Genomic DNA, 27,362 nt, shown 5'->3' with positions numbered 1-27,362 from the left:
GATGGGAAGTTGACCGTTGGATTAGCGGGGAAAGATGTAATATTCCTAATTAGCCATGGCTAATAGGAATGTTCAATTTTGCTCGATTTTGCCTTCTATAGTTATTTATAAATAAAAGGGTGAGGAAAAGGGGACATAACTCACTTTCAGAATAAAAGTCACTCCCTAGTAGCACAATGTTGTGACCTAAAGGGGAGCCAAGGGGGCCAAAGGACCACCCAGAGATGGGGCCCACGCAGACACTTGGAGGGACTGCACAGATGGAAAAAGAACACATGGCAAGAGGAGATTACGTTGGAGGAGGTGAACCTTAGGATTGAGAGAGGCCAAAGCTATAAAGGAGAGAGGAGCCTCCTCATTTTGGCATTCGATTATGTGCATTTGAGCTAGTTACTTCGACTTAGAGCACGCTGGCTGTTTAGCCTGTTTGCAGCACTGTTTAGTGCATCGAGTGTCTTCGTTCGAAGATCTCACCCTTAGCCCCGGGGGACTTCGAGTGTCTGCTCGGGCAAGGTATTTCCATCAATATTTTTGCAGTAGTTTCATCAGCATTTTGGCAGGAGGATTGAGCATCTTAGATGATTGCACAGTCTTGAGAGGGATGACGCAGTTCTTTCTGGCAGTAGTTCTGGATTGAGGGTTTTTAGGAGGATTTGAGCTGGGTGGTTGAGCAAGGGATCAGCCCTTGCATATTGGAGGATTTTGGCAGAGTTTCGGGCTAAGTTTTGGAGGATTCTATTCAGTGGCAGCGCAGAGCCTTGAGGGACAGCGTAGATCCCCAAGGGGGCGATTTTCGGGGATCGGCTATTCCAGAAAAGCTTTCTAGGTTTTTCTGGGTTTCTTGAGTAGAGTCAGATTCCAAAGTTTCAGCGTTTTCTGAGGAGGGGAACAGCCCCAAATCCTCATTTGATTTCCAGCAGTAGCAACAGCACGGCAGTTTCCCAGCAGCTTGGACGTAGTTCAAAGATAGGCCATTCCTTTACTGTTCTGAGTGTATTTCTTCACTTGCCTTGTGCAAGTCGAGGTGCCATCTTTCTGATCACCTCCTGTACTCATTCCATTACTCAGTATAATAAAATGGCTTAGCATTTCTCTCTGAATTTCTTGTGTATCTGCTTATACTTCATGTTTACATTATTATATGTTGCACCACTGTTATTTTTATCACATTGAGCTTCCCGGTTGCTATATCATTTGTACGTATTTGGTTAGAGTTTGCTTGGGTTTGAGGGATATCCCGGAACTGAGATATTACAAAAGATCAACGGCGAAGATGCGGTGAAGGTGCGAGATGTCCTCCGGAAATGTGTTGTAGGCACGTAAGGCATATGGGTGAGGTTTTATGGGGATTTTTGCTATTGTGCTTGGGGCTAAGGCCAAAGAGGAATTTGTCGAGGCGTGAAGGTTAAGTTAGGAAAGAAGAAGGGTAAAGTGGGAGCGGGTTAAGGGAAGAAGAGGAATAATGGCCCATGTGGGACCCTTTTAAGGACAACGGAGCAGACTGAACCTTTCCTTCAACCTTCACAAAGTCAGCACTGCATCTCAGGGCTAACACTGGCTCCTTCTGGGGATGAAATCCTCCCTGTGAGGTTTCAAGAACCGTAGACCACTGCCTTTTACATAAAAAACAAGATTAGAAATATTGCCTAGTATTCCATTGGGCATGGAGTCTATCTAAGCCTACACTAAAACTTTGAAAAGTAACATATTTACAATACTGAGGCGTGAAAGCCTTAAACAAAATAAACTTTCAAAAACCGTCCATTTACTAGGCCATCAAAAACAATTTCTCCCTCCAAACTTTGCAGCATGAAAGTATTGTTCCCCTGGATTTGAGAGATGACAAATGGTCCTGTCTAGAGAGCATCAAATTTACCATGATTGCCTTTCTTTTCCTTCAGTGCATCCCATTTGAGAACCTAGTCACCAACCTGAAAATTGTCCATATTTGCCTTTCTGTCAAAAGCTTCCTTGATTTTCCTTTGATATATTACAAACCTCTCAATCAGTTGATCTCTGATCTGAAGAACTTCAGCCAAGTCACTCATCCTCCTTGCCATGTCACTTTCCTCGTTCTACTCTTCTTGCAAGAATTTGGTTACAGGGAGGATCAATTGAATTGGGAAAACAACCTTGGTGCCATATACCAGCTTGAATGGAGAGCTCCCTGTGGACTTCTTGGTGGTAACCCTGTCAGCCCACAATGCAAACTTCAGCTTGGAATCCCAGTTCCTTTTGTTGTCTTCCAGCAATGTTTTGATTATCCTTACTAGGCTTTTATGGGATGATTCTGCTAGGCCATTACCTTGAGGATAATATGAGGTGGAAGGCACTAGTTTAATGCCCATTGATTCACACATGTCCACCAACTTTTTTGCCCTGAAACCTGTTGCATTCTCTGTAACCAATTTGTTTGGGCAACCAAACCTGGTGAAAAAGTTTTCTGTCAATAATTTCATGACAACTTGGTGATCAGCTTTCTTAGTGGGGATGGCCTCAATCCATTTGGTAAAATAAATAGTGGCTACTAAAATCCATCTATGCTGGCCACTGGAATGTGGATTAATCTCCCCTATGAAATCCAAACCCCACTGCTGAAAAGGGCCACTGGTATGTATTGGCTTCACGGGCAAAGATTTCAGCTGTTGCCTTCCTGCAAATCTCTGGCACTTATCATAAGATTTCACAAATGAGAACACATCAAAGAATAGAGTAGGCCAATAATATCCAACCCTCAGGATCTTGTGGGCTGTGGTTTTCCAATAATGATGTCCTCCACAAATGCTAGAATGGAACTGGTGCATGACTTCCACAGACTGCTCTTTGTCTAGACATCTTAAGAGGATTCCAGCTGGGTCCCTCCAATAAAGCAAGTTCTTATGGATGCAAAACTTGGCTGCTCTAAGCTTGATGGTTCTGGCTTGACTTGAGCTAAGCCCTGGAGGGGCTTCTAGCTTCAGCAAGAAATGAGTTATACTTGAATACTAATCGCAAGAAGCCAAATTCTCAGCTAATGACTGGTTCTGCCTTCGTTTTTCTGTTGCCTCCTCTACTTGTTCAACCTCTGAGTCTGCACCTATACAATTTATGTCCAGTAGACTGCAATTTTCTTCAGCCATCAGCTGAGCAAGGCCCTGGCCTTTGACAAGCTTGGTGGGCTTCAATTCTATGTTGAACTCAATGAGCTTTGCAATCCATTTAGCCCTTCTTCCATCAACATCTGGTTGTGTTAGGACATCCTTTACTGAGGTAGAGGGTACATAGGCAATCACCTTGGAGTGCAGAATGTAGATTCGGAATGCCTTTAAAGACTTAATAAGAGCATAAGCCTGTTTTTCAATAATGTCATATCTTAATTCAGCATCCCTTAAAGTTTTGTTGAAAAAGGCCACTGGGTGCTCTGTACCTTCATCATCCTTCTGCAACAAGACTGCTGCAAGGGTGTCACAGGAAGCAAAAGAGAAGATATGGAACTCCTTGTTATAGTTCGGGCTAATTAGAGTGGGAGCTTCCATAATAGCTCGTTTGATAGCTTCAAAAGATTTTCTTGCTCCATCTGTCCATTTGATCTCTGATCCCTTCTTTAACATGGAGGTGATGTGCTTCACTAGTTCTACAAAATTGGGAATAAACCTCCTCACAAAGTTGATCTTACCCAAAAAGGATTGAATGTCCTTTTTCGATCTTGGGATGGACAATGTCTGTATTGCTTGAACTCTTTCTGGATCAATCTTAACACCTACAGCAGAAACAACATGTCCTAAAAGCTTTCCTTCTTCTAGAGCAAACAGAGACTTCTTAGGATTCACTGAGATCCCAAACCTTCTGCACTTCAGAAACACCTTCTTCAAATGTTGCAAATGATCCTCATGACTACTGGAGAAAACTGTTATGTCATCCAGGTAGATAAGGACAAATTTGTCCTTCTCTCCCACAAAGGCTATGTCCATGGCCCTCTGAAAAGTAGCCCCAACATTCATCAGTCCAAAAGGCATCTGGAGTACATGAAAGTGCCCCAAGGAGTAGTGAAGGTAGTCTTCTCTTGATCTTCTGGGTGTACAATAACTTGATTGTAAGCTGAAAATCCATCTAAGAAAGACATGACTTTAGCCCCTGAAACCTTCTGTAGCAAATGTTCCATTTTGGGCAGGGGATAATTGTCTTTCTTGGAGCATTTGTTCAAGTTTCTGAAGTCAATACAAAGGCTGATTTCTCCATTTTTCTTCTTTACTACCACCAGGTTAGCCACCCACTTTGAGTATCTTAGTGGAACTATGATCTTGGCAGCCAACAATTTCTTAATTTCTTTTTCAATCAACAAAAGTAGTAGAGGGCTAATGGGTCTCAGTTTCTGCTTGAAAGGGATGGTGTCTTTCTCCAGTGGAATATTATGTTGAATGATGTTCTTGTCATAAGTCTTAAGGTCACTATACTCCCAGGCAAAAACATCAGCAAATTGCTTCATTAGGGTGCAGTAGTCAGAACTTTGGGTAGCAGACAAATGGGTGGACAGATTTATATACTTGGGATGGTCTGGGCTCCCTATGTTATGTCTATGGACTGTAGACTCATTTGCTTCTTGAGCAAGCTTATAAGGTACATCATTATGGTCAAACAGCTTCTCTAGAGGCACCAACCCTTTAGGTATATGGTTACTAGGCAATTGTACAATGTTGTCCTGACCAATTTTGTTTCCTAGCTGGGACTGATGGCATTCCTCCATGGCTTCATTCTCTTGATCAATTTGCATTTCATAGAATTCATCAATGACCTGTAGAAACCTATTGACTTCATCATCATCCTCAAAAACTTTCCAGTACTTGACATTGTCGGGCAAGGATGGTCTATATTTCACTTGGACTTCATAAGTCAATCTAGGGGGTAAAGGAGGAATAAACATACTAGCAGACACAGCAAGGGAGTCAACAAGCTGATTCTTAACTCTGGGAATATATGAGATACAAAAGCTACTAAAAGAATCTTTGAGCCTCCATACCTCATCTCTGTATGCTTTCAGCCTGGGGTGCTTTGCTTGGAAAGTCTGGTTCACCTGTTGAATAATAAGATCTGCATCTCCAAACACCTTTATGTCTCTGATTCCCATTTCTTTAGCAGCATTCAAGCCTAAGATCAAGGCCTCATACTCTACTATATTGTTGGTGACCTGAAAAGTCAGCTTGAAAGACAGATGTATGCATTCTTGAGTTGGGGATATCAGCACTACACCTGCTCCTGCAGCGTCCCTAGAGCAAGCTCCATCAAAGAACATATCCCAAATCTGTGGCCCTTCCTTCTCCATGACCTGGCAAACTAGTTTCCTGAGCTGCATGGAAGCCAACTGAGATTCTTCAATTTGGAGAATACATGCTCCAAAATCAGTGTCCACAGCATAAATGGGATGATTAGTGGGATTCTTTTCATCACTGATGATATAAGCTAACTGAGCTTCCTTGTATAATCTCCTACTTTCACCTCCAAAAACTGGGACAGTGGCATATGACAGGTCATTCTGCAATGTCCCATCCAATCTTTTAATCCACCCTCTGGAAAGAAGCATGCCAAACTTAGGAGGGACATCTGCTACCACAATATCCATCATCATGCTCTTCATAGGCAGCTGACACAGGGTGATGGCTAGGTCTTTGATTAACCCCAAACATTTCACCTTCCTAGAATCGAAAGAAAATAAGTCATGATAAGGCCTGGTGATGTTAAGGCCTAACTCATCCATGATAGCCTTTGGCATTAGATTATGGCTGGCACCTGTGTCCAGCAAACAGTTGTGAAGGGTTTTGTCATGAATAGTCAAAGAGACATAGAATGATGGGGAGCTATCATCAGAGGGTTCAATCCTTGGGCTAAGCACAACTGCAGGTTTGTCATCTTGTAAATTGACATAGTCATTTGATGCTTGTGTGGCTTTGAGCTCAAGGGCATCAAGGATGGGTTTCTTAAAGGCCTCATTCTTTACTAGTTCTATCAGAGGCACAGATATTTTCAACTTCTCGACTTCTGATTCAAAACTGAAAGGGAAAGGGACTTGTTAGGACCTCTTACCTCTTGTGCTGGAGCTTTTAGGCTGATGGGATCAGCGGCTGGTCGCTTCTGATTGTCAGCTTGTCGTGCTGCAGGGACAGCAGCTCTTTGGACAGGGGTTTCCTTGGCACTGTTCATCTTCGACCTCAGCTTGTATCTTTGCTGATCTTCAGTTTGTAGCACAACCTCTCTGTCCCACTCTTGGCTGACTTGGTCATTGGATAATGACTTCTCATAGGCAGCTAAGGTCAAAAAGGAGGCACTGCCTTTGTCTTCCATGCAATGGATCTCATCCTCTTCATCAAACTGCTCCTCCTCCATGACTACGTTCTAGAAAGGAGTCTTCACCTTCTGTTCTTCACTGGCCTCTTTGCCCCTTTGCATGATCTGTAATTGTTCATTTGCTCTCCTGTATGGATTTGGATTTCTAGGAGAAAATGTATTAGGAACCCTTCCTTTCCCTGAATGCTGCTCAACCTTCAGCTTGGAGATTTCAGAGGCCAATGACTCTATCATCTTGGTCATTTTGTCTATCTTGGGGTCTAAGGATGAAGAAGATTCACCCCTCTGTCTCCTTCTGTCAACATGTCCCTTGAGTTTCTCTGCAACCATAATGTTGGATTCTACCTCCAAGGCTGCATCCTGCATCTCAGCTAGAGAAGCACATCTTCTTTCTCTCAATAGCAGGCAGAAGTCAGAATCAAAGGCATTGGCATAGGTGAGCTTGGCAAAGGTGGGAGTAGGTTTCACTTCAGCTGGTATCTTGCTGTACATGCGGTTAAACCTTTTATTGAAATCAGAAAGTGACTCCCCATTTTCCCTTTTTAGGTTCCCAAACTCAGTATGATAGTAAAGAAAATCTTTCTTATCCCCCCAATGCTTTTGGAAAACATCATCTAAGGCCTCAATGTCTGTTATAGATCTAAGGGTCAATTCTCTGAACCATTGTTTACCTCTCCATCTAGGCTTTGGACAAAAAACTCTCATCCACGCATCATCTTCACTATTGTCTAGATTATCTGCATAGCTATAAAAGGACTCAAGATGTTCTTCAGCTATAACCCCTTCAGTCCCAGTGAACTTAGGCATGTATTTCTGATATTTTCCAGCAGGCATTGTATTCAAAGGAGTGGGCAGTACTAGAGGTCCATACCTAGCAGCTATGATTCTTTCCATTTTGGTGAGTGCTTGTGGACCTGCCACGGCTGTGGTGGATGGAAGAGTGCTGGCAACCTGGATGATAGAGAGCTGAGGAGTGACTGACAGGACTAAAGGAATATGAGGGACAGGAGGTGAGGTTTCCTTCAGGTTTAAAACAAGAGGAGAACCTAGAGAATAAGGAGCTTTATGAATCTCTGAAAAATTTTCTTCACTGCTAGTGCTAGAGGCTATATTCTCAACATGTATTTGTTCTATTACAAGCCTTTCTTTCAGAGATATGGAGGATTGTTTAGGTTTACCTGATCCTGATGCTCCTTTCTGTGATATCTTTCTTCCTTTGATAATCTTTTCAAGTTCAGGTACTGGGTCAGCTGATGACTTCTAAGGATTTCTCTGAGTATGCCTCACAAACTGAGCCAGAACTATGATGTGGAGTCGCCAAAAGGTTCGGCCTCCAGTAGAGTCACCAGATAGATGATTACAACCAAAAATGTGTCCAAACTTTGTCTATCATCAAAGCTGGATCTGTGTCGTTCTCCCAGGGAAGCTGAGCTTCAATCTCCTCTCCCCGGCAACGGCGCCAATTATGTTAAGGCTCTAGGAAACTCTCCTACGTTGTAGCTCGGAGATGCCTGGTAACATATAATTTGCAATATGGTTCTAGGAACTTATTAGGATGGGTGATGGTTTGGTTCAAGCCAGATAACCACTTCTACTTTGTTTTCACTCCAGACATGCATGAACACCCTCAGACTACAAGGCTTTAGACCACCAATGCTCAACAATTTGGGATTTAGGTGAATAGACGAAGAATACTAACCACACTAGCAGATGCATACAGAATGTATGATGGCCAGCTGCAACTAGTAAAGACACTTGCAAATCTAATCTATCAATGCACAGATAAGATGACAATTATCTTGCACTAGATACAAAAGAAACCTGAGTGACCTACTCGTTGATACATTCAATTGCCCAATCCGGAGATAAGATGGTAGTTATCTAGCATTAGACATAGAAGAAATCATGAATACAACACTTCAGGCACAAGCTTAGAACAGAGAAGAAATGGGCATTCAGCAATTAATAGCAAAAGAAGCTCGCATTGCTGAAAATGAAGATGAGATGCTGCAAGTTACAGAATATCTACAGAGTCCAGAAGTTGAACCAAAACACAGTTGCCAACCCTTATTGCATCTTTCTCCTAGCTATTTATAATCTATCACTACATTGGCCCTTAGCCGTTTAGGGATGGAGGGGTCTTAATTGACTACCAACTAACATTAACTATCTGATAGCGTCTTTGAACGTAGTTGCTTTCTTCACTACGAAAACCTGCTCAGTTCTGGTACCATGCTATCCTTCAAGTGGTCGGATTGATCATGGAAATGGAGTTCCATGACTGTTTAATTCGGTTGTTGAGTCGTGCTGTGTCCTTTTCTTCCTCGGTCATGCTCTTCTTTTAATTCATTTTCATGGTCAAACTGTCACCAGACTGACAGAGTCGGCCATCTTCTTCTTCGTGTAATGGACAAGACGTGGGGTATCGACTGCATGGGCAGATGAATGGTGACGAGTGATCGTGAATGGTGGCCGTCGGATCAAGGGAAATGTGTGGCGGAGATCGCTTTTTGGAGGCTAGCGATCGTGGAGTGAGCAGAACATGTCCGGGCCGTTAGATCTTCAAGCGAGCAGATCGGACGATTATCGAGCAGCGGAGATGTGCGGGTGATAACGCGCGGGGTGGTTTGATTTGAGTGGTAATGGTTTTTATCGCACAGGCATCGGGCGATAAGCGGTAAGTGTCAGAACTCGCCCGATGCCATTCACGAGATGACACGTAGTAGCGGGGAAAAAGAAAAACCACCCTCATCGGGCAGGTACTTATCGCGCTTGTTGTCTACACAATATGGGCGATGATCGTTAGATCTAGTGGGGGGTGATCTAACGGCAGAGGAGTGTTGGACAAGTTGGTGTATTGGATGGGACATGGACCGTTGGATTGGCAGGGAAAGATCAACGGGAAAGATGCCGTGAAGGTGCGAGATGTCTTCGGGAAATGTGTTGTAGGCACGTAAGGCATATGAGTGAGGTTTTATGGGGATTTTGGCTATTGCGCTTGGGGCTAAGGCCAAAGAGGAATTTGTCGGGGCGCGAAGGTTAAGTTAGGAAAGAAGAAGGGTAAAGTGGGAGCGGGTTAAGGGAAGAAGATGAATAATGGCCCATGTGGGACCCTTTTAAGGACAACGGAGCAGGCCGAACCTTTCCTTCAACCTTCACAAAGTCAGCACTGCATCTCAGGGCTAACAGTACCCTTTTGATTGGTATCCCTTTTCATGCCATTTTGTTTGATGGGCGGCACGCCTTGTGGGTCCTCTTGGTTGGAGAGATATGGATATTTGAATTTTGATGCCCCGAATGGATGGGTTTAGCAATAGCATCTTGCTCCTCAATCTCATGGCCTCAAACATTTATTGCTACCCTTAAAGGAAGGCCAAATTTGTGACTTGAATTAGCTTAAATCTGTGTCTAAAGCAATCTTGAAAGAGGACATATGAAAGATAAAAAATTATATTTTAAAATGTCATAAGTCTTCTTGTTTAGGTCAGCGTCAGGTTGTCTTTGTTATAGATGTGTCTTTTCAAAAAAAGAAAATTTGAGAATTTGTTCAGGTAGGCCCTAATATAAGGCTCCATGTAATCCATATATATAGCCCAATTATGGAGACTCAAATGTGTATTCTGTGGCATCTGATTGAGTACATCTAAGGAAATAATATCTTAAGTGAACAAAGACCTATGAGAAGGAAAATTTCAGGGGATGAAGGGTAAAGATCAAGATTGAGCTCAAGCTTATCTCTTTGCAGTTGTATAAGAACGAAGCTATGCATCCTGAGGCTAAATCTGAGTTCATCCTGAGGCTAAAACCCGAGTTGTTTTGAGGAACACTTTAATCTATTTTGGGGGGTATTCTTTGTCTATTTCAACTCTCTCTTAGGGCTAGTTTCAACCCTTCTATGGCCTCGGTTGATTTTGGGTAGCATCGGATGTGCTCTAGCTCCGAAATTTGGTAGAGGGGCTAGAACACATGAAATCTCCAGAACCCAAAAATCGTTTGGAGAAATTCCACCCGGATGAGGAGTTATTAAAATAATTAATATTTTTAATGAGTTCCTAAGTCTAAACTTAGGAAAATAAAAATATTAATGTGTATTAATAAAAATATGGGTGAGAATATTCTAAGTGACAAGAATCAAGCCTGTTTTAATCTTAGCTGTTGATTAGAGATTAGATCACGGTCATTGATTCATCAACAGGAAAAGTATAAGAGGAGGCTTGAGGATTAGTTGGAGATACACCAAGAGATCAAAGAGTTCGATTTTTCTGGGGCGTGGTTGGTTGAGCTAAGTGATCTGAGTTGCAGTGAGAGGGGCAGTTCAGCAGAGGGACCTGAGTCCAAGGTCGAGGATACATAGCAGAGAGGCAGAACAGCAGCAGGAGAGACAGCGTAGTTCCAGAGAGGGTGACGCAAAAGCTAGTTGGGCTAACACAGAAGCTAGTGGGGTTAACGCAGAAGCTAGAGGAGCTAACGCAGAAGCTAGAGTGGCAAACGTAGTTCCCTAGAGGCAGCGCTGGGGTTTTCTGTGGGGCAGAGAGAGCGACAATTCAACATATCAACTTCTGAGCAAGGGAGGCTCACTGGGAGGGTGACGTAGCTCCTAGAGGAGGTGACGTTTGATCATTCAGTTGCTGGATTGCCAAAATAACTATCTCTAGATAGAGGTACTTCTGCCAGGTTTATTCTCTGTTGGGTGAGCCGGATGTGGCACCCTAGTTGTATTCAGAAATCTGCTTAATAATACAAACCCTCTATATGCTGCACCAGTTTTCCCGAATTGGGCTTTTCCAGGTACAATTGTCCAAAAATAACAATGTCCCTTGTGTGATTGTCTCAATTTATTTCAGTTCATGATCTACATGTATGTGTAGTCTGCAATAATGTTTTCATCGTTGTTTAAATATTTAAATAACTCGTTGAATGTAAAGAACAAGTAGGAGATGATAAACCAGTGATTGCAGTAGGATTTCTGATGTGTAGATTCAGAGATTCTCACATGGTATCAGAGGATTGCAGATCAAAGGAGACTGAAGACACCGGCTGAGAGATCCAGAGAATTTGTTGCAGAGAAGTAGTTGTCCCAAGTGACAACGTTGTTTCAGAGGTAGAGGAGCAGCTGCAGGAGTGACGCAGCCTGCAAATGGTGACGCAGAACCAGAGAAAAGCCCATGCAGTGATTGCGTCAGCGCTCCGGGCCAACACAGAACCTGAGAGGTTCGAAATCAACTAGTTGTCAGGGCTAGAGGAGCAGAGCAAATTCTATTTGAGGAGTTGGTGGGACATTATTTCTATTGGTGCAGAATATTGCCTGTGCAGACAGAGTAGAGGTAGAGGGAGTCACTTCCTTCACAGATTTCTAGTTAAAGAAATCCAGATTCGAGTTGCAGCAGCAAAGGAGGATTGGAGAGGAAGTGGTTCAACAGTTGGCAGGAGGATTTCCGTGAAGGAAATCAGGACTCAAAGGGAGTCTAGAGGATCTTGTTCCTTAGAGGGTTTCTTGCGCCAAAGAAATCCAGATCCAAGTCTTGCTAGATTGACAGCAGGAGAGGGAGAATAGAACCAGTCCTATTTTTTAGCAGAGCTCGAAATGAATGGGTTGAGGGATCAAGACAGATTGGATGGAGCATCCAATTTTGTCATTTGGAAGGGCAGGATCCTGGTAATCCTAAACATACATCGCATTAAGGACTATGCCTTGAAGGTAGTTGCTGAGCCAGTCGATGTTGATCTGTTGAAGAAGTACGAGGAGGCCTGAGCTAAGGCCAAGTGCATGATCCTAGACGGGGTCAAAGATCATGTAGTACCACACATTGTTGAGAAGTACACAGCAAGGGAGATGTGGGAGGCGTTGACCACCTTGTATCAGGGCTCTTTCATCCAACGGAAGATGCTACTAGAAAATCAGCTGAGACAGTACCAAATGCAGAAGGGAGAAGAGATTGATCCCTTCCTTCTCAAGTTGCAAGGGATTCGTGGCTAGTTGACTTCTGTGGGGTCTACACCAGATCTTGAGTTCATAGTCAAGACTACCCTAAGTGCAGTCACTGAGGACTGGGAGACCTTTGTCCAAAGTATCTTGGGCACAGCAACCCTTCCCAATTGGGAGGAGATGTGGGCAGCTCTTTGACAAGAAGAGCTCGGGAGGATGACCAAGACAGGGAATAGCAGCAAGGGAGCTCGAGTCAAGAAGGAGGAGGAGGAGGATGCAGCTCTCGCATCATCGGGACATCAAGTGCAACAGAAGAGGCAGAAGAAGGACATCACCAAGGTCAGATGCTTCAACTGTGGGGAACTAGGACAGTATGCCACTCAGTGCCCCCGGAAGAAGGGCAAGGGGGAAGCTTCTGAATCGAAGGTTGATCCAGCAAAAGCAGATAAGGAAGGCGAGGATGACGAATGTGCCATGAGTGCTCATGTGCCTCTGGAGAAGAGGTGGGGCGACATCGAGTTATAGTCAGGAGGACTACATGTGGGGGCAAGATCCTTGAGGTGCCCAAACTCTTGGATCACATATGGCTACGAGAGCCCTTAACGATAGTAGAAAAATAATAGTGATGGAGCGACAATGGCAGAGCTAGAGTGCCAAAGTCTGAGGCAGCGCAGTGGATGTTGTAGCAGTGCGAGAGGCACAGAGCAATTTGCAGCAGTGCAGTAGCAGCAGAGGGTCAACACAGATTAGCAGCAGAGGTAGCTTCAGGATCACGAGGCATCCATACTGACCAGGGTGTTAGTTTTTGGGTGAAGGTTCGGTTACTTACTTCTCAGTAACTGAGTTGCAGTGCAACAGTTAGCAGTGGTAGTGCTATGGGCAGCATGATGCAGCGTTTTGAGAGCGAGTTGTAGTATAGATGCGGCAGTGGTAGTGGCAGAGTCATGGGCAGCAGTACAAGAAGTAGCAGTGCAATGGATGAAGGGCAGAAGGCCAAGCATCAGCAACACAGAGGGCTGATGCAGTGGATCAGTATAGTACTTTTGTTGAGAAGTGTTATTAGAGCACATTCCTCGCTAAGAGGGAGTGTTGATTTTGGGTAGCATCGGATGTGCTCTAGCTCCGAAATTTGGTGGAGGGGCTAGAACACATGAGATCTCCAGAACCCAGAAATCGTTTGGAGAAATTCCACCCGGATGAGGAGTTATTAAAATAATTAATATTTTTAATGAGTTCCTAAGTCTAAACTTAGGAAAATAAAAATATTAATGTGTATTAATAAGAATATGGGTGAGAAGGTTCTAAGTGACGAGGATCAAGCCTGTTTTAATCTTAGTTGTTGATTAGAGATTAGATCATGGCCATTGATTCATCAACAGGAAAAGTATAAGAGGAGGCTTGAGGGTCAGTTGGAGATACACCAAGAGATCAAAGAGTTCGATTTTTTTGGGGTGTGGTTTGTTGAGAAAGCCGAGTTAAGTGGTCTGAGTTGCAGTGAGGGGCAATTCGGAAGAGGGACCTGAGTCCAAGGCCGAGGATACACAACAGAGAGGCAAAACAGCAATAGGAGAGACAGCGCATCGCTAGAGAGGGTGACACAGATATTGGGGCTGACGTAGATAGTGGAGCTGACGCAAAAGCTAGTGGGGCCTATGCAGAAGCTAGAGGAGCTGACGCAGAAGCTAGAGGGGCTGACCCAATTCTCTAGAGGCAGCGTTGGGGTTTGCTGTGGGGCAGAGAGAGCAACAGCTCAGCATATCGACTTCTGAGCAAGGGAGGCTCATTAGGAGGGTGACGCAGCTCCTAGAGGAGGTGACACAGTTCTAGCGCAGAGCTTGGAGCAGCCATCGCTGCCCAGCATTGGGAACAGCAATTTTCATTTGTGGCGTTTGATCATTCAATTGCTGGATTGCCAAAATATTTGTCTCTGGATAGAGGTACTTCTTCCAGGCTTATTCTCTGTTGGGTGAGCCAGATGTGGCACCCTAGTTGTATTCAGAAATCTGGTTAATAATACAAACCCTCTATATGTTGCACCAATTTTCTTGAATTGGGTTTTTCCAGGGACGATTGTCCAAAAATAACGGTGTCCTTTGTGTGATTGTCTCAGTTTATTTTAGTTCATGATCTGTATGTATGTGTAGTCTACAATAGTGTTTTCATCGTTGTTTAAATATTTAAATAACTTGTTGACTATAAAGAACAAGTAGGAGATGATAAACCAATGATTGCAGTAGGATTTCTGATTTGTAGATTCAGAAATTCTCATAGCCTCTTCCTGTAGCATATTGCGACTGTCACAGAGGCCAAATTTTGGCCCCCTTCCTCAAGCTAAATCTTTGATCAAGGTTCGGGATTCTAAGGCATATTTTCAGTCTCCTTTTCGTTTTGTCTCTCTCTAAGTATTTTGGGGTGTTTAAGGCAGATCTAAAACATCTTCAGCTTGCTCTGAAGCCTCCCTTCTATGACCGATTTTGGCCTTGTTTAGTGCACACTTGAAGCAAGTTTTGGAGGTTGATCCTAAGGTTATTTTAAGCTTACCAGAGGCATAATGAGAGTTGTCTTCTGGATCATCTTATGGCAAATCAAATCTCTCCTTAGGGAAAATTTGAAGCATGCCTTGAAGTCATTCTTGGAGTCATTCTTAAGCAAGTAGACATTGAAGTCATTCTTAAGTAGATCTTGAAGTCATTCTTACACAGATCTTGAAGTCATTCTTAAGCAGGCATTGAAGTCATTCTTGAACAGAGCTTTGAAGTCATTATTGGCACAACTAAAGTAGTTGTTTGGAGGTATAAACTAGAATCAATTTGTTGCATTGGAGGTAAGAATTACAGTGGCAAACTTACTAGAGCAGTACTAAAAGTTGAATATGTCCAAGCAGCGATAACAATGATTGTATATTGTTGCATTTGATTCATTGTTCCTAGTACAAGAGCCCAAGAGGTTTTTGTTTTGATTTTTATTCTAAAGGGTGGCAGGGTGGTGCTAGGGAAGGAAGTTGTAGCTTCCTTCAGGAGGTTGTAGCCTCCTTCCAATCGGAGCTGGTAAATATAGGGTTGTAGCCCTTCCATTTGTAGCTAGTAAATCGAAAGTTGTAGCTTCCCTTGTAATATAAATAAATTGTTCATATAATTCTTGTGCACTCTTCATATTTCTAAATTGGTTGATGCTTGTGATCCTTAAATTGTTGTAATTTATGAAATATTGATTCACACACCCCCCCCCCAGAATTTCCAACATATCTCTCCTTAATCACTATTGTTGAAACGCTCTAGTGTCTTCTGAAATCACCCACTCGAATGATCTCCAATACTGCCCAGCAATTTCCTTTATAATCTCTCATTCACAAATGAATGGCCACAATTAGAAATTCACTAGCTCCTATCGAATGCTAAGATCATCTTAGAAACTTTCTACAAGCTTCTAGAGGCAAATCAATCTTATCCCAACTAATGTCAATTAATTATTCACTTTCCTTAAGTTTAGACTTAGGAAATATTTAAAAAATCACTAATTGACATAATTAAGATATTTTCCCTAGGTGAAACTTAGGAAAAATTACATGGGCTTGGAGATAATTAATTCCTCCATGTTTTTAGCCTTAATGACACCTCTCAAGACTAGAACACCTGTCCGAACTACAAAATCTAACAGCTATAAAATACCATTATTCTTGAGCACTATAATGTGGCAAGGAAGCAATTTTGGGAACTGGTTCACCCTTTCTTCGGCATATTTTTACCACCCCTCTTGTGCTTCTTTTTCTTTAATGATTTTCTTATGCATAGCTTGGGTCATAAGCTTTTAGTTATGTATCAATTACCCTTCAAAGACAAAGTGGTTTATTGTTCATCAAGGTAGGGATATCAAAGTTCCTTTCATTTTGATTTGTTCATGCATTCGCTAGGAACTAAGTGAAGGATAATGAGCGGGGTGGAGCTTAGGCTAGGATTTTGTCCGCGTACTTTATAATATCCAAGCCATTTTTTTGCATTTTATCATAATGGCTCATGCTCTTTCTTTTCTTTTTGCTACATCAACCTCTTACACCAAGGTTTCTAAGCCCCTACTCAAGAATGAGAAAAGCAAGGAACCAATACTGGTGATAGATAGAAATAAACCCAAAGATTGGGATGTGGATAAGGGGACAAATGGAAAGTGCTAAGTATGTAATACCAAGAACAGGCAACATCAATCAATGCCCTTTATTTGTGCCCCTCCTGGATAGCAGAAAGAAAAGCCTCAAAGAAGGTCAGACTGAACTAGAGGCTGGGGATAAGCCAACCAAGGTGAAGCATGGAAACAAAAATACAACCAAAAATGATCAATCATCCAACTCAACCTATGATCTATACCATTATGTTCTTAACATTAAATGAAAGAACTTGATTACAAAAATGGATATCACAAAGCACTGACAAGAGCATAGATGGAGGGCCTTTGAGGCTAGCTATCAGTAAATCTCATAGGGCTGCTGGCTGGCAAGCTGAACAGAATGGGAGAAAGAGTTTCCTCCTGGGGCTCACCCACTTAGGTGGGTAACAGTGACCTCTACCAAAAGGTATAAATATTGGAACAAAATGGTCATCATTAGGACAAAAAATTACAAGGGAAAGAAATCCACATTATGCTAATATAAGCAACACCAGATAGAGCCACATGAAAACAAGAAAATCAATGGCCATTCCAAAGATGATTATTAAATCCAGGAAGTACAACACAGTTGGCATTGGTTATTACTGCCAGCAGGCTTAGTTAGCAACCAGATTTAAAAAGTGGCCAAACTGGATAAAATAAACTATGCAGTTGCAGGTAAAGGAGACAAGAATTGTGATTCATCAATATTCTTGTGGCTGAGAAAGCTAACTTACAGGGCAGGCATGAAAAAAACGATAGAACAAACTGCCTGAAGAGTTGATTTTCGTACCATGGACAAAGACATTTCCAAGCCAAGCTGAGCTAAAGTTTGAATGAAGGGACAGCTTGGAGCAGGAAGCTGCAATGGTTTGCTCATTTAGTGCAGATGGAGAAAGGAGATGTCAGAAACATAAATCCATTCACATCCCTAATCGCTAGACTATTATAAGAGTTTCCTGTAGAGTATGAAGATCTAAATTACATGCGAGGCTGTAAGTAGTCAGGAAATCTGTCTTATGCAAGGTATCAATTTGCACCATTTTCAAAGGGGCAGGTCTGTATATTTTGAATTTTCCCTTGACCCAAAATGGCTCCCTTGAAATCATACGTAAATGGCATTCATGATCTTCCAAATCTATACAATAAAATATCCAGGTAGTTTGTCAGGGCGGCTACTAAATTCCGAAAGCAAAACAAATGTCTAGACAGGAAAATACCACTCATCAAATTGATTATGGGGAAAGATACAAAAACATACCTGGGTGAAACCCCTTACACGGAAAAGACCATGTAAGCTTCCTGACATCTCATATCTATATACAGTACCCAATTCCGCAACTTTAAAGGGTAAGTCCCTGTAGGAGCGCAGGCTATGCTTGTACACAAGTATATGATAGGGACAGTTCATGGGTCTAAGTTGATACTGCTCATCTTCAACGTCCATTTGATTAAACATGTTTTCTTTGTAAAACTCTAGATGTCCACTAATCTTCCAGAGGTCAGCTTTGGCCACATGTGGTGTGTAAAGAAGATCATATCCATGCTGTACATGAGTTCTTTTCCAAAAATCTTCAATATTTTGCCTCACAATAGCTCCTTTAGGATGCCAAAATACCAAGCCCCCTCCTGCTTCATCCTACAGACAAATCCCACTATAGTATTGTAATCAAGTTCCAACAATATAGAAAAACATTTATCTATTCATATAAAACTATTACAGTTGGAAGAATAGTAAAAGGAATTACAAAACAAGATAAATATAAAGTTTAAGTAACTTGAGGCAGTCACCGTCTCAATTGAACAGCAAAGTAATACATATTCTTCAATCTAACTGGAAGGTAAAAATTAAATCAGGGACCCACGTGATCGAACAGTAGAGATGCAAGATCTAGGCATCATCAAAAGTAATGAAAAAGTTACAGGCCTAAGCAAACAGAAAAACGATATCAAGATTGTGTTCTGAGCTCAGCAAAAATCACTGCAAACTAGAAATGCATTCTCTGTAGTTTGAAGAATGTATTTCCACTAAGTCACTCCATTAGTTTCACACGCACTTTAAACTTAATACTTTCTTGGCAAAAATTCCACAGTATTGTAAAGTTGTGCAGCCACTCATATGGTGTACCACATTCACATCTTCATGTACAATTGTATGTAGGCATAGTTATATCCTTTATTGAATTGGAAAATAGAGAAATATTTTGTCAGCATTCATATATTCATTTAATCTTACATCATTTATTCATAGTTTACTAAGACTGCAGAGCAGTGCAACAAATGTCATGATAATCATTTACCAGGATATGTCTGCAATCCAAACAAATTATACTAATGTGATACCCAAGCTGCTAAGCCATATACTAAAGAGAATGAAGACATTTTAACAACTCGCGAAGAAAATACCGATGGTGAAAGTAGTGATGACAGTGTTATTGTAAAGAAAAAGATGATTTCCCTCCAATGATTTTGAAGCATGCCTTCATAAGTGAACCTGACGAAGTCACCAACATTAAAGACCAATAATCATTCTATCAATAGCTTCTAGTGGCGCACACAATTTTAGAAATCGGAAGAAGGCCTGAGATCTAACTGTACTCCTTGGATCAATGAAAGTATTACAAATCAGAGTTGCCAGTGGAACTATCAGTGTCATGCTCTGGGAAATGGCAAGCATCACCTTGAGGATGGGTAATTGACATCTACATTCCTTGCTCACTATAGTTATTGGTGGTACAAATATCATATTAGTTGCCTAGTGGTTTAAGACTCGGTACTTTCAATATGAATCTGGATATGAAGTTGACAACCTTCAAGTTGGGCGGTTGTAACTGCCAACTTCAAGACATGAAGCCGCCTGCTCACTTGAAAATGTTTCCATCATCTTTCAAACGGAAGGATTATCCATTGAAGCAAAGGTTCAAGGACAGAGTATTAGGGTCCATTTCGATTTGTTTAAAATAACTGTCCTTTTAAAGCTTGAAGTTTAGTGTCACATGCACTCCCTCATTGACAACTAAATATCGATATGAGCCAGTGTTGTACTGTTTCAAGATCAAAGTATGTCTAAAATAAGATGACTTGTTATTGCGTCAAGAGGTGCTTTCCTCCAGCTCAGTTATGCAAGAGATGTTGTAATATTTTGTTCTATAAACATTTTGACTCAGTTAAATTACATAACAAAAATATAATGTAATGTAAACATGACTCAAATTAAAAAACGAAAAATGCTTAAAGTAATGTAAACCTTTTAACAAATAAAATTAAAATTAAAATAACTCTACATGAAAACATTTTTACTGGGTCAACATAATAATAAAAATAACTTCATGCTATTGGTCCACGGTATGAGAGCCCATGGTATTGATCCATAGTATTTATGTGGAATATAGCCTATTTAAAACGTGAGAGAGATTAAATCTCTTGAGATGCAAACTTCTTTTAACGTGAAGAGAGATTTGATCAAATTAAAATGGATCTAGACTCGTTAATATTTCAAAAAAATAGCTTGTTATAAACTATATATATATGATCATTTTTATATATTATAATAATTAAACCATATTAAATATTAATTTATAATTATAGTCCAATTATGTACATATTGTAGTCCACGACAACACAAGGACATCATTATAATATCAGCTATATTAAAAAACTTCCACCTAGATTTCTCATCTTACGAAACCATTAAAAATAAATCAAGAGTACTTGTAATTATAACATCCTCCAAGATATTCTATCCCAGTAAAATCAAACGAACTAAGAATTTTGGTAACTGAACAGTTCAACCATACAAATGAGATCTTTAAAATATGCCCTTAATCAAAATTATGAAAATTTTCCAATTAAATTTAAAATTTCTTTTTTCCAATTTGATTCTCGATGAAAAGATCCTGTAGAGCAAGTAGGGCTCATGGGACGTTAACAGTAAACATAACCATCAAGGCGAAGCCTGTGGAATCATGAATTAACCCACTATTTTTGTGAACCCCCGAACCATGCTTGGAGAGGACTCTAGATTGAGCATGGACGGAGGCAAGGGCGTGAGGCTAACACAGGCTAGATCTTAACACACATCTATAATAGTTAATTCATTAGCTTGATAGCCATGGATGTCCCAACATCATTGAAAAAGTACCACCGGCTACAATAAATCAAGGATGTGGTTTCAGAAAAATTTCTAGGGCCATGAAATATAAACCCCTAGCCCGAGCTGACAACAAAAGCCACAGAAACGCAGTCATCTAACTTGATTCGTAGATCGGAGATCCTCTCCGAAACAACAGAATTCTCGGAGCAATATAGTTTGGAGATTGATATAGTAAGAGTGAGCTTCAGGCAGTGTCTGCCGAGAACATGGAAAACGCTCAAAAGAGCCAAGGCATAAAGAGCAGGGATGCCTATGATGTTGCTACAGAAAAATTGTTGCAAGGGAAAGGGAAAGAAGTTGTTGTCAATACTAAAAATGTTAAAAATGTTAAAAATGACAAGGAAATCTCAGGTTTTGTGGAAACAAATCATTTGGGTCAAGTCAAAATTGCTTCAATAGACAAAATAGGAAAGTGGATTTAGGTAAATGCAAAGCAATATCAGGGCATTTTAAGGTGTAGGCTTGCTCGCCTTAAATCAGAACAAATGAGAAGAAAACCGATCCAGAGAAAGAAAATAAATAAGAGAAACAAAAATAAAGAAGAATCAATCATTTACAGTCCCACATCTACACCTCTTACTTGGTCATCAGATCTATATGTCCAAGAACTGATGAAGGCCAGGACAAGGCTAGAGATTTTTGAAGCCAAAGAACAAGAAAGGGACTGCAAAATTCCAGAGATCACAGTTGCAAATCGATGTCTAATGGAAGGTAATAGAATTTTAAAAGAACATGTAACAATGTTACAAGAGGCTCTAGAGACAGGAAAACAAGAATGGCAAAGCATGAAGACAACGTGGCAAAGCATGAAAGAATTAATAATAGTAAACATGGATGTGATAATTTCTAAACAAACTCGGGTAGACACACAAGTATCTCAGCAAACAGACATTTCCAAAGAGAAGGAAAAAAGGAACATTGGGAAAGATAGTCCAAAAGAAATCAAAGCTAGAGCTGAAGACACTAATGGTTACATAAGGACAGAGGAAGAAGAAGATGCAAGTGCTCGTAGAGCACAAGAAAGAAAACTTTATTATCAGGGGAATAAGAGATTATGGGAAGAATGAAAGTACTCTCAATTTGACAAGAGACTTTCAGAAAGAGAAACTACATTGGAAAGGGAAAATCTGCCAAGAAAGGAGGGTTGGGAGGATATGTGAAGAGAGGCCTCGACCCATAAAAGTCACCAAGGCAAGCGTACAAGACAAACACCAGCTTTTGGCCAAAAAGAAACTCTTGAAAGGCTCTCACTTCTTCCTCGATGAAGATTTAACCAAAAAACAACAAGAGGAGAGAAGGGATGAAGTGGAGAAAATTAGAACAGCAAGAAATGAAGGGAAAAGGGCATGGTTGTACAATGGTAAAGCCATTATTGCAGTATTTGGGCCTCCGGGCAAAATAGAGTAGAAGCCGGTAGTAAAGAAAAAACAGAGAATTCAATAATAGGGACGAAAACAACAAGAGCAACATGGACAAAAAGGGGTGAAGACGCAAATTTGAGTCTTATGTGCCAAACTGTGTAGCAATCAAATCCTACCCAGGTCTACCTATGTTTAGTTTGTTGGAATTGTAGAGGTTACCCTTGGAGGAGGGGACCTAGGTTAGGGCCTATTGCAGAAGGTAGAGACATAATTTGTCTCACGGAAACTCATGAGCATGATGGTTGCAAAACTCCTGTGTTTTACGGTTATTTGAAGCTGGCAGTTTGGAACAAGGTAGCAAAAAATGGCAAAGGGTATGGGGGAATACTAGTTTTAGTGAAAGAAAAAGAAGGTCGTCACATTCAGTTAATTAAAGAAGATGCAAATAAACAATATTTATGGTTGAAAATATCAGAGAATGAGAATCACATAAGAATTGCAGCATGCTATTTTGCCCTTCAAGTCTCAAAAACTTACAAAAATAAGGGGCTTGACAACAAGGATCTGTATGCAGCTTTAAAATAAGATATTGTTGTGTACTCTCAACAGGGAGAAGTTCTTTTAGTGGGAGATTTCAATGCTAGAAAAACAAATAATCAAGCTACCATTCTTTGTTGCAAAGAGGATAACAATCCTATTTGGCTCACTAAAGAGGAGAATCCCCAATGGGTGAGGTGTTCAGAATATGACAAAGTTAGCAATCATTTTGGAGAGGAGTTGCTTACATTGTGTGGGGCTTTCAACTTGATTATTTGCAATGGTCTAGATAGATGGAAAAGGTTTGGGAACTTCACTTGCAACACATACAATGGGGCAAGTGTCGTTGACTATGTGATGTGTTCACAAAGCTTGATAGAAAAGATAGACGAAGTTAATATTGGAGAGCATATTTGGGACTTAAAATCAGACCATAACCCAATTTATATAAGGTTATCATGGTTAGAAGAAAGGTAACATAGGAGGAAAACCCAATGCTCTCGACAATCACTATCAAGGGGCAAAATTCTTCTAACACAAGAAAATTGTACTATCTTCAAGACAATGTTAGAGAGATTAATTCAGAAGGAGAAAATTGGTTTCAAAAGCTTCAACAGTCATGAGTTAACAAATATAATTCAAAGTGCACTTAAGAAGTGCAAAAGAGCAAAAAATAGGAAATCAGAATCAAATTGTTTTCCTGTAAATGCTTGGTTTGATGAGGAATGCAAAATGGCAAGGAGAACCTTGAAAAAGGTAGGAAAGGAGAAGATGAATGTAAATTTATATAAGCAGATACTAAAAAGGAAAAAAGATGAGTTCATGCAAACAAGGAGAGAAGAGTTAATATATTTAAGCAAGAATAATCCAAAGCTTTTCTAGCAAGAACTGCAACCAAGGAAGAAGCAAATTGAAAATAATATTACAGCCAATTAATGGTTTGAATATGCAAGGCAACTCTATGAGAAAGAATCTGAGGCGAAGCCCCCCCAAGATCAACAAAACTTCAAAGCTCTTCACGTTACAGGAGGTGGAGAATGGAATTAAGACGCTGAAAATAGGAAAGGAAAAGGACTTGGTTGAACTTAAAGCAGAGTATCTAAAATGGGGAATGAACGCTCTTGCACCGCACATCATGGAAATATTCAACAACATCATTCAGCAAGGATTCCCAAGAGACTGGACAACTAGCCTAGCAATACCCCTTTTTAAAAGTGGAGACATTAATAATCCATCCAACTATAGAACAATTATGGTCAATCCTTTGTTTGCAAAGATTTTCGACAGCATGGTAGAAAACAGAATTAGTAAGTGGGAAGAAGTAATAGAAAAGAGGGCAAGAGGACAAGCGGTTTTTTGGCCGAAACATTCTACAGTGGATCATGGTATCATGTTGAGACACATTGTTGAAAAGGTTTGGGAAGACAAAGAAGAAGTATTTTGCTGCTTTGTTGACTTCAAAAAAGCATTTGACACAGTCCCTAGGGATAAGTTGTGGTGTAGAATGGAAGAACTTGAAATTCCTATGCATTATAGAGTTGTTGTCCATAGACTTTATGAAGAAGTGAAAGTCAAAATTAGAACCTCAGCAGGTACTTCAGAAAGCTTTAGAAGTGACATTGGAGTCAAGCAAGGTTGCCCTCTATCCCCTACTCTTTTTAGTTTATATATTGATAAATTGGAAGAGTGGCTAAATCTGCAAGGTGGAGATGGTGTTCGGTTGGGGGAATTTGTGATAAAGCTTTTTTTATATGCTGATGATATTGTATTGATTTCTAAATCGGCACATGGATTGCAAATGCACTTATATGCCCGTGAGAATTTTTGTAGAGCAGTGGGGATGCAAGTCAATACTAGCGAGACCAAAATAATGATTTTCTCTAATAAAGGGAAGTAGAGCCAGCGTACTTTCTTCTTTGAAGAAAACAATCTTGAAGAAGTAAATGAGTACAAGTACCTTGGGATTGATTTCAACAACAAACTCAATTGGGAGGACTGCAGAAAGAAGAGAATTTTAGGAGCGTGGAAAACATTATATGCTCTTCAAAACAGATGTAGAGAGGCAAAGTTATGGGATTGGAAAACAATTAAAGTGCTTTTTGGACTCCTAGTTTGTGCAGTGATGCTATATGGGTGTGAATTGTGGGCCAACAGTGCTCCTGTCCCAAAATGGAAACAAATTAAGAAAATCCAAAAACGCTTGATCATGAGCAAGTTCAAAATAAAAAGTTCAGTACCTTATGAGATAATGTTGAGTGAAACAGGAGCAACTCCCATTGAAGCAACTGCTATGGTGCGGCTCATAAGATATCTAAAAAGAAAGCAAATGACAGTAGGTAGATGCCCTAATGTTATCTTCAATGGAGGCATGAGTGAAAGAAAGAAAACATGGATGAAACAAAACTACAGATGGATGCAAAAAATGGAATATCTACCTCAATTCCTATCCCACAAATATCAAAGAGCTAAAGGATTTTGTTATGGAGAAGTTTTGTAAAAAGGTATGGGTAAAAGAGTTGGGTAGAAAGAAGAAATATTGCATTGAGGAATTCAACCCTACGTGTGATCTACAACAAAAAGAGTTCATTGGAGATAGCATTTCGTGGAGGGCAAAGGTTCTTATTGCTCAATTAGGGACCAACTCACATCAACTTCAGTGTGAAATAGGACGGTGGAAAAGGCCAAAAGAAGCTTGGGAAAAATGGGTGTGTACATTTTGCACGTCTGGGGCTGTGGAATCGGAAAAACATTTCATTTTGGAATGTGATGCATTCAAAGACATCAGAGAAAGTTATGAGAACATGTTAGCATCAGTTTCTTGGCATTGTCTTTTTAGCGAGGGGATTGTTGTAAGGTTGGGCCAGCTCATCATCAATTTGAATCGGAAAAGGATTGAATTGCAAAAAGCGAAAAACATGGAACTAATGGTCTCATAGACTATTTTTAGTCTCGTGGACCTTAAAATATCATTTCATTTCATTTCAACCAATATTTATATTCATGGTTGTATATGATACCATTTGGTACGTGATTTCCCATGATACTATTTAATAAATCACATATAATTTCTCAAAGGGTGTGTTGTCGCGCAGATTGGCACGACAACGCTCGGACCGGGGGCTGTCACTCTGATCCCCGATCCCTCCGTTTAAGCCTGTCTCCCGCGGCTAAGGGGGGTAGACCCTGTGAGGTGATGGAGGCCAACTGCCAAGCAGTTGGGTTGGGAGACACGAAAGGAAACCAGCACTAAAAAAGATTTTGTTAAGTTTAATAGACCAGTGCCTTATGATATTGGTGCTTAAATGATTACTTGCAGGACGATATAAGGACATGAAACATAAACAGCAATCATTTATCATCAAATAATGAGAACAATGCTTTGAATATCCAGTAAAACACAAAGTTCATCAAATAACGACATCCAACAACTTTGATCAATGCTTTAAACAACAGTGAAATTTAAGAATCATTAACCAGATACCTATTTCGTATCTAGATCTCAGCATGAAGGATACAACATGAATAAAAAGGCTGAAACTGGCAAAAATAAATTTTCCACAAATTTTTTATTTTTTTTTTTTTTTTAATTTTTAAAATCTTTTTTCAAAAATTTTTTTTTTTATTTTTTTTTTTTTATTTTTCAATATTAGGAATCTAAAAAATAAAAATAAAAATCTAAAACTAAATTCTAACCATTAAAAAATAAAACTAAAATATATTTTTTCATTTTTTATTTTATATTTTTTTTATATATATATATATATATTTTTTTTACAAATTTTAAAAGCCTAAAAAAAAACTAAAAATAAAGTAACTATTAAAATCTAAAAAAAAAAAAAAAAATTATGCAAATATATATATCTAAACTATAATCCTAAGAAACTAAATCAAAATCTAAAACAAAAGAAACTGAAATCGTAACTATTGTAATACAAACTACAGGATATCAATTAAAATCAAATCATAAACATAACTATGACTGCCGTAAGGGAGAAAACGCATGCCGTAACTACGACTGCGGGGCTATGGGCAAGACCGACCTCAAAACTTAAATGATTTCGCCGACTGCAAACGTGAAACACGCAAACTCTACCACAAAACGAAAGAACCCAAAGATGAATTCGTGACCTGGAAAAAGCAATCGAAAAGGGAAAAAGGCGGCTTTGACGGCGTGCACAAGGTTTTGATGCCCACACAGATAAAAAAAACGCAGCAAATAAACTTATGCAATCGACCGGATGCGTGAGCCTCAGCCTCAAGAAAAACACGAAAACGATTTGCTGTTACGGGTTTTGTGAATTTTTGAAGGGGGTGAACGCGGGTATGAACGAAGTCTGAGCAGGATTGCGGCCACGTGAGATCAGTGACCTGCCAAAACTCTGAAAGGAACTGCGGCAAAGAAAAACAACACGTAACCCTGCTCATATGCCAAAGACTGAACGCAATCCCTTCATGCGAACGCAGAGAGATAGACTGCCGAGGGTTGAATGTCGTTTTTTTTTTACCTCAGAAGGCTATATGACCAGTGCTTTTTTCAATTTATCGATCTGGATCAAATATTTAATTTTATAAAACGGAGTTCTGGATTCAGAAGTTGTCTAGATCTCATCTCATTTCTTTGTGATGTTCATGATTTTTCAGTAACATGGCTTGATTACATTTGCTCAATACGTTTCACCAGAAATCAAATCACAAAATACTCAAATCGAAAAACCGAAGTTATGTATGCATTCACGCTTCCATTGTGTTTCAAAAAATTTCTCTGTCGTTTTTTCAGTGATGTGCTTGCAGGTTAATGAAGACAGCAGGGTTTTGGAAATACCTGGGATGATTTAGCCATAAAGAAAGCACCCTCATTCACGTTTACTTCTCACGTTGATGCAGCGGTGGATGTAAGCCAGTTCACCAATTTACAAATTTGTCGAATGCC

General features: G+C 40.3%; 1 protein-coding gene across 1 annotated transcript in view; it reads right to left on the bottom strand.

The window, feature by feature from the left end:
- LOC149186749 (threonine--tRNA ligase, chloroplastic/mitochondrial 2-like) overlaps nucleotides 1-27,362 on the bottom strand; it is a 217,327-nt gene that overhangs the window by 38,256 nt on the left and 151,709 nt on the right. Inside the window, exon 6 of the mRNA XM_089411117.1 lies at nucleotides 17,643-18,020. Within this exon, the coding sequence (XP_089267243.1) occupies nucleotides 17,643-18,020 (378 nt within the window). The remainder of the gene's footprint in view (nucleotides 1-17,642; nucleotides 18,021-27,362) is intronic.

The sequence above is a fragment of the Pinus tabuliformis genome, chromosome 3_1, assembly GCF_031772625.1.
Source record: "Pinus tabuliformis cultivar Carrire ecotype Pingquan chromosome 3_1, CPIR1, whole genome shotgun sequence".
Classification (NCBI taxonomy): Eukaryota; Viridiplantae; Streptophyta; class Pinopsida; order Pinales; family Pinaceae; genus Pinus; species Pinus tabuliformis.
The sequence above is the reverse complement of the archived record's forward strand: the minus strand, read 5'-3'. Positions and strand labels throughout refer to the sequence as shown.